At 36.9% G+C, this 8,679-nt stretch overlaps 1 protein-coding gene across 1 annotated transcript in view; it reads left to right on the top strand.

Moving 5' to 3' along the window:
• Positions 1-8,679, top strand: part of LOC107728412 (NEDD4-like E3 ubiquitin-protein ligase WWP2) — a 54,189-nt gene that overhangs the window by 32,125 nt on the left and 13,385 nt on the right. The window contains exons 12-17 of the mRNA XM_016538572.1: positions 585-666; positions 2,426-2,554; positions 4,217-4,295; positions 4,400-4,471; positions 6,403-6,491; positions 8,180-8,339. Coding sequence (XP_016394058.1) covers positions 585-666; positions 2,426-2,554; positions 4,217-4,295; positions 4,400-4,471; positions 6,403-6,491; positions 8,180-8,339 — 611 coding nt within the window. The remainder of the gene's footprint in view (positions 1-584; positions 667-2,425; positions 2,555-4,216; positions 4,296-4,399; positions 4,472-6,402; positions 6,492-8,179; positions 8,340-8,679) is intronic.

The raw sequence follows: 8,679 nt of genomic DNA, 5'->3' as shown, positions 1-8,679 counted from the left end.
AAGTACAAAACGAGGATTTGTAAAGAAGAATGTCGGAGGATTTCGATATAAGCCAAGAGGAGACTGGTTTACCTTTGCTAAAGTAAGGAAACTTTGCTTCCTTTGCTCCTGTTAACAAACGTTGGTTTTCACGAGACTCGTTGGTTTTCACGAGATGCATGCGCAACGCTGACCTCATACGTCATCAGCCCGGAGCTGCTTCCGTATACAACTGTTGGTGCAAGCTACATTAAAGTGATTATTACATTTTGAATATGGATATTTTTCTTACAAAAACGCATCGATTCGCTGCAGAAGGCCTTTGTTCACCCCCCGGAGCCGTGTGAGACAAATTTTTTAATGGATGGGCGCTTTTTATTTAACTTCTTTTGGACTGAAGCAATACAACACCCGCTGAGTGCCATGATAGAGCTTGAAAGATCAAAGACAATTTTTAATATAACTCCGACTGGATTCGTCTAAAAGAAGAAAGTCATATACACCTAGGATGACTCGGGGGTGAGTAAAACGCAGCCTAATTTTCATTTTTGGGTGAACTAACCCTTTAAAATACAATGTTACTAAATTTTATTTCTTTCCCTCAGAGAAACGTCAGGACAACGGAAGAGTGTACTATGTCAATCACAACACGCGAACGACGCAGTGGGAGGACCCTCGAACCCAAGGGTAATCATGTCCTCCAGTCACATGACTCATGCGGTCCACAGCAAATCATCTGCAGATTGTGTGTCTTCTTTAAGCGTCAATTTACCAGTGTTGGGGAAGCTACTTTGAAAGTGCGAAGCTACGAGCTGCTCATACTTGCGCTCCAGTTGAGCTACACTTTTGAAAATATAGTTGGCACCAATACAAGTTACTAATGAAAAGGTAACTGACCACCTTAAAGCTACATGCATTATGTGACTCAAGTCAAGCAGCGCTTTTCGTCTGACGTTTCTCAGACGTTTAATTTTATTTTCAACTGCCGCTGAATAATGTCATGACATGTAATGTGCCAAAAACAGCTGCAGTGCAACTTGACAGAAAAGCGGGCGAGAGTTGGCTAAAATTGGCAGCTTTAATCTGATTGGCTGATGGGCCTGCTATCCCAGGATGTGCGTTCACCGCCCACTTGGAAACCAAGTCCTGTTTGCTGTCGAAATATGCGCTTCTGAGGAAGTCAGAATATAGTCACTGGATATCCACAAGCATATGTCGCTTGTTATCGCGTAAGAAATATTATGTCAGTCAGAGGGCCACTTCCTGTCTAAGAGGGAGTTTTTTTGCCATGCAGTGTGTATCACACTTTTTATGCCTACTAGTAGGGTTGTGACGGTGAGGAAATCTTCCCACCGGATAATCACCATGTGACAACACCAGTAATACCGGTATCACCAGGGGAGGGAGGGGGGCAGTTCGTTTGATTTTCCCTCGCTTTTCTTCGCTTTTAAATAGCTTGTAAACGCCCATGCGCATTTTACTCTCACTTTCGAATTAGCGGCAATTCTGCATCAATTGATAGAATAGACAACAACAAAACAGTACAATGACCAACTCGCTTATATTAAACATAGAATGTTGAATTTATCTAACCAAACGAATAAAAATACACCATGCTATAGGCCAAATATAAAATGACTAGTGCTGTCAAACAATTAATCGAGATTAATCGCATCCAAAATGAAAGTTTTTGTTTGCATAATATATGCGTGTTCTGTGTATATATAAATACACACACATACAGTATATATTTTGAAAATATTTACATGTATTTATATGTCTATATTTATATTGATATAATTTATATTATAAATAAATATATTTAATATATAAAAATAACCTATTTTTCTTGCATGTGTGTGTATTTATATATACATAATAAATATACACACGCACATATATTATGCAAACAAAAACTTTTATTTTGTATGCGATTAATCGCGATTAATCGTTTGACAGCACTAAAAACAACATATAACCTACACAAAGTTTAAATATGAAAAAAAACTGAAAATCAGCAAACACGGTAGAATTTAAATAAGATACCAATGTTTAAAAAAAAAAAAACTTTCAAAATCACCTAAGATAAACGGCAAAAGCCAACAAGTTTTTAATTGTATTGTCTGTTCTCTAACTGAACAAAATTATTTTTAATGATTTATTACTATAAAAAATCTAAACGGCGTTGGGGGGCGGTGCCAATGCCTAGCTCTGTCTGTAAAACTGCTGGGAAAGCTGCGTTATTTTTAAGGTAGCTGCCTGCTCAACCAAAACGAATAGCACACACTCATCCCCTGAAGCTGCAAAACATTCTTTGTTTGCTCATTTTTATTTTTACATTGTTTGTTTGTTCATAGCGTCTTAGACTTTCCTGAGGCACGTCATGTTATGTAGTGTTAAGCGTCCAGCAGGGTGCGCTGCTCTCACTGCCCTCCTCCGTTTGCAGGATGATCCAGGAGCCGCCCCTGCCGCCGGGCTGGGAGATGAAGTACACGGCAGAGGGGGTGCGATACTTTGTGGACCACAATTCTCGCACCACCACCTTTAAAGACCCCCGGCCAGGCTTTGAGTCAGGGTAAAGATCGCACACGCTGTAGCTCAGACTGCATGCTCTGATTGTATGTGAAGGCCGGAGATTGTAGATCAAGCAGCTGATGGCAACAGGTTCACAGCAGCTCTCCAGTCTGTGGATGGTTCAAACCCACACACATGGGTTTCTCAGTATCTAGACAGCTGATGGTCGATGCAGTGTAGGTGTATGATTCATGATAAAGATTCAGTTTCATATATATATATATATATATATATATATATACAGTATATATATAAACTATACATACTCTACCGGTCATTATTCCCAGTTTGGATTAATTACGATGTTTTTTTGATCTTATGCACACCATGGCTGCATTTATTTGATCAAATATACAGTAAATACAGTAAAATTGTGAAATAGTTTTAGAATTTAAAATAACCGTATTCTATTTTAAAATATTTTGCATTGTAATTTATTCCTGTGATGCAAAGCTGATTTTTTTTTTTTTTTCAGTGTCACATGACCCTTCAGAAATCATTCTAATATGCTGATTTGCTGCTCGAGAACTGTTTGGGGTTAGAAAAAAAAAGGAAAGAAATTAATACTTTTATTCAGCGATGATGCATTTAATTGATTAAAAGTGATAGCAAAGACATTTATAATGTTACAAAAGATTTCTATTTCAAATAAGTGCTGTTCTTCTGAACTTTGTCAGGGTTTCCACAAAAACATTAAGCAGCAAAACAAAAAACAAAAAAAAACTGATTTTACATTTACAATAATGAGCAAATCAGCGTATTAGAAAGATTTCTGAAGGATCATGTGACACGGACAACTCATCTTTGCCATTACAGCAATAAATTATATTTTAAAATAGAAAACATTTCCTTTTGAATTGTAATAATGTTTCACAATATTACTGTATTCTTGATCAAATAAATGCAGCATTGGTGAGCAGAAGAGACTTCGTTAAAAACATCAAATAATCCTAAATATTCCCAACTTTTGACTGGTCATGTATAATTTGTTTATATGTTATATCCTCTCACAGAATATTAGAGTTATTTTTTCTTTACTTGTTTCTCTCTGTTGTTTCTCTCATACATCTTTTTGTTGTCGTAGATGTCTCGTTCCTCAGAGTTTCCCTCTTTTTAAAGTGAACTGTCTTGTGCTTGTTAACACCAGCTCAACACCAGATTGAAAAAAAACACTAGCTTTTCTAATCTTTGTGTATTCTATCTATTTGTTTTCTTTTTATTTATTATACAATTAACAAAAGCAAAAAAGGCCTCTAACACTAGCTTGCTCTATTCTTTTTCTATTCTCTCTGTTTTCTTTTTATTTATTATGTAATAAAAAAAACCTTGGTACGTGTGCTGCGTTAAGCTAACTGAGACTTGTTATAGCACTTGCATATCATTGCTCTTTTGTTGGTTTTGATTGCTTTCATTGTCCTCATTTGTAAGTCGTTTTGGATAAAAGCGTCTGCTAAATGACTAAATGTAAATGTAAGACGACCTGTAAATTACAAAGCTTTCTCTGATCTGAATCCTCACTGATGTGTCACTGTGACCTGTTTCTGGAAGCGGTGACTTTATTCTGCCGCTTGTAAAGTTGGCTCATGTTGATCACGTCTGAGGCGCCACACTCCTGGAATAAATGGCATCTGAATGCTCTCACGGTGCTTTGTTTGCTGTTTAGCTCAAGACAGGGTGGCTCTCCGGGTGCGTACGACCGCAGCTTCAGGTGGAAATATCACCAGTTCCGCTTCTTGTGTCATGTGAGTTGTTCGGGTCACTCTAGGTCTTGATCTAATGCAACATTTTTGTCATTTAGCATCAGCAAGTTAATGTATGGCCTGCTATTTCTTCTCTCTCTACGCAGTCCAACGCACTGCCCAGTCACGTGAAGATCTCCGTATCCCGACAGACTCTCTTCGAGGACTCATTTCAGCAGGTGGGTATAACGTCAAGCCAAATTGGTCTCCAAATTATGGAGGTCTTCATTTAAGGCCAGGATGATAACTATAAGTTTTCATAATCATTCTAATTCTATGAGAACAGGGAAGTCCACACCACGACTATAACAGTAACCAGTAAACAGTAACAGTATAATTGCCACAGAGGAACAATATAATTAGAATCACTTTCAAAGCTTTTATATGCAGCTGATGAGTGATAAAACATCCACACGACGTTAAAGAGCTTGAGCGATTGAAGCAGCAGATGACAAAACTGAACTGCGCGCTTAGAATAAACGATCGTTGTCCGCTGGTGTGGATGCTAGTATAGTTGTAGTTAAAGTTATCTGAAAATCCGGGTTTTTTTTCTTCTTTTCAAATTCGTTTTTTTCCATTTTCATTTTTCTGGATTCTGTTTTGTTCTGTTTTATTTTTTCTAGACTCTGTTTTAATGGTTAAATTAAATTGTATTAATCAAAAAAACATCTAATTAATTGAAATCATGAAATGTACACAATTTAACATAAATTTATTAAAAGAAAAAAATTTAAATTTTTAATCATGATTTTTTTCCCCTCAAATTTAGTTTTATTTTTACCAAATTCTGTGTTTTTCATTAATTTTCTGGATTCCATTTTAATGGTTTCATTTAATTTTAATTATCAAAAACATCTCTAAGTAATTGATTTTATAAAAAAGATGTTTTGCTTTTTTTCCCCCCAGAAATACTGTGTTGTGTATTTACATGTTTCTGGTAAATCAATTCTAGTAAATCATTTTTCTGGTAAATATTTCTTAAAAATAATGTTTTAATAATAATTTTATTTTAATATATTTCTGTCACAGTTTCTTCACGTTAAACCAAACTTTTATTTTGACGGGTTGTTGCGAAGACCTTTAAGTTTCTCTGTTTATATGATATGACGATATGTTTCCGCAAAAGAAACGGTAAAATGTTTCTAGAGATTATTTTCATGTGTTCATGTACTCGTAGGCTGGAAATGCTGCGCTTCAGTGTGTGTGTAGTAAGCGAAAATCATTCATTCACACAGAGACAAGCAGAACATGCAGGATTCATACTTTAATAGTTTTTTGTGGCTTAATATTCACAGACACTAGTCCATATTGCCTTTTGATTTAATTGCACTGACCTACTTTTGATGTATCCATCCAAAATTTGACAAATTCCATGACATTCCGAGTTATACAGTAAATTCCATTTTTATGACTTTTTATGAATTTTGCGATTTTTTAATTCTTGGTGTGAAGAGACCTTAAAAGGATAGTTCACCCAAAAATGAAAATTGTGTCATTAATTACTCACTCTCATGTCGTTCCAAACCTGTAAGACCTCCGTTCATCTTCGGAACACAAATTAAGATATTTTTGATGAAATCCGAGAGCTCTCTGACCCTCCCATAGACAGCAAGGGTACTACCACGATCAAGGCCCAGAAACATAGCAAGGAGATCGGTAAAACAGTCCATGTGACATCAGGGGTTCAACCGTAATTTTACGAAGCTACGAGAATACTTTTTGTGTGCAAAGAAAACCATAATAACATAACTTATTCAACAATTTTCCTCCCTGCCATTTTGGAGAGTACCCCAGAACGTAATCAATATAATCAGCGTTGTTTACGTTCAGCACACGCTGTCTATAAAGGGTCAGAGAGCTCTCGGATTTCATCAAAAATATCTTAATTTGTGTTCTGATGATGAACGAAGGTCTTACGGGTTTGGAACGACATTCCAACATGAGTAATTAATGACAGAATTATCATTTTTGGGTGAACTATCCCTTTAAGGCTAATATAATTTTATTTTGACCTCCTGAGGTGGACAAGCAGTATTTCTAAAGCACGTTTTCACATTTTCTTTTTGCTGACACCCCTTTATAATGAGAATGCCGTGGTGTTTCCTCTCAGATCATGAACATGAAGCCGTATGACCTCCGCCGGAGGCTCTACATCATCATGAGAGGAGAGGAGGGACTGGATTACGGAGGAATAGCCAGGCAAGTTCAGTATGAGCTCCTGTGGCGTCAGTGTTTCTGATTTCGGGGTGGCTGTGGTGTAACTTTACTCGTTGGTGTCTGGACCTCGTAGTTGTCTTCCTGTGTCTGTGTCTGTCTCCTGTGTCCTGTCAGTGGTTTTACCCTATGGTAGGTTACGTCATGCTGTTCTACCACAGGGTAGAACCACGGACCGGATGTCTGGAGGTGTCTGCGTCGACCAAACCACCCCCTCCCCCAATCATCCTTTGCCCCTAAAGCTTCTATCCAAACACCCCCGGGGTCAAAGGTCAGGGCTTGGGTTCTGTTGTACTGCTCATGATTTAATGTGTGTTTGTGCTGCCTTCATCTTCATCACTTTATGTTGCACCTGCACTGTTCTTTACATACAAAATAAGCTGAAACTTCACTTTTGGTGGCATTTTCTTGTCTGGGAATTTCTTTAATTCTTATATAGTAGAAGTGAGTACATCAAATTGTGTTTCATTTGTTTGTCATTTTTAATAATTGTTTTGATTCAAATTCGTATTCTACAAAATGTTCCCTTGTGACCCTGGACCCCAAAACCAGTCATAATGGTCAATTTTTTGAAATTTTGAATAAATAAGCTTTCCATTGAAGTATGGTTTGTTAGGATAGGACAATATTTGGCTGAGATACAACTATTTGAAAATCTGGAATCTGAGGGTGCAAAAAAATACAAATATTGAGAAAATCACCTTTAAATTTATCCAAATGAAGTTCTTAGCAATGCATATTAGTAATCAAAAATTAAGTTTTGATATACTTAAGGTAGGAAATGTACAAAATATCTTCATGGAACATCATCTTTACTTACTATGCCTTATGATTTTTGGCATAAAAGAAAAATCAATAATTTTGACCCATACAATGTATTGTTGGCTATTGCTACAAATATAGCTACTCGTGCTACTTATGACTGCTTTAGTGCTCCAGGGTCACATTTGTGTTTTTTTATTTTTCTGTAAATTTGTTTTCATTTGGTTTTGTTAGCATCCCTCACAAGTGGCTCACAGAATGATTGTGCCTTTCTTTGCAAAACTGAAATTGGTAAAAACATAACTGTTTTTTAATGAATGAGTTGGAGTGAATAGTGAAGGAAAGGCAGCCAAAATGTGTCCAGCATACATAGATTTTAACATAACATACTGTGTATTAAAAGCTTCCCAGGATGCATCTCATGAAGTTGATTGACAGAACGCACAGAGTATGTAGTATGTAGAGCTGCATGTGGGTTATTTCATAGTTTTTATGACTTTACTGCTCTTCTAAAATGTGGGAAATAATATTAATAAAAATAAATGAAGAGAAAGTTGTTACAATGTAAATGAAATATTTCTGAATTGGTATTTCCTTTGCTGTTGTTAACAAGTTACGTGAGTTTTCTGTTCTTTCCCATTACTCTCATAAGTTCTTGTGTCTTTTGTAAAGAAACAGGCTTCTGTCAGGCCTCAAACAATTAAATGTTCCCTCTAGTGTAGACATCTGTTGATTACTTTCAGAAATCATTCCTAATTTATACTAATAAACTACATACTGATTTGGAAGTTTTCAAAGAATTCGCCAAACTATTTTTATTTTTGCGTAATGTGCCAACACAGGAATATTTAAGTGAGTGTATGGTCATCTTTAGCTGGTGTTGTAATGTTGTTTTGTATTTCTGTCTGTAGGGAGTGGTTTTTCCTGCTGTCTCATGAGGTGTTGAACCCCATGTACTGTCTGTTTGAGTATGCCGGGAAAAACAACTACTGTCTGCAGATTAACCCTGCTTCTTCCATCAACCCCGACCACCTCACCTACTTCCGCTTCATTGGCCGCTTCATTGCCATGGTGAGACTACCTTAAGACTAGTAGCTTCCCTCTGCATTAAACTAAACTGTGGATCTCTTGTGTGTGAGTGTGTGTGTGTCTGTGTGTGAGAGAGAGAGTGTGTGTGTGTGTGAGTGTGTCTGTGTGTGAGAGAGAGAGAGTGTGTGTGTGTGTGTGTGTGTGAGAGAGAGAGAGAGAGAGTGTGAGTGTGAGTGTGAGTGTGTGTGTGTGTGTGTGTGTGTGTGCGCGTTTTTGTGACAAATGAGGACATACATTTGTATAATGACAAGGGTATGACATAGGTATTACAAGGAGAAGGTAACTTTTCAGGACATTACCCCATGTCCACACTTTTCACAAA

Source organism: Sinocyclocheilus rhinocerous, unplaced genomic scaffold (genome assembly GCF_001515625.1).
Source record: "Sinocyclocheilus rhinocerous isolate Xijiao unplaced genomic scaffold, SAMN03320098_v1.1 scaffold126, whole genome shotgun sequence".
NCBI lineage: Eukaryota > Metazoa > Chordata > Actinopteri > Cypriniformes > Cyprinidae > Sinocyclocheilus > Sinocyclocheilus rhinocerous.
The sequence above is the reverse complement of the archived record's forward strand: the minus strand, read 5'-3'. Positions and strand labels throughout refer to the sequence as shown.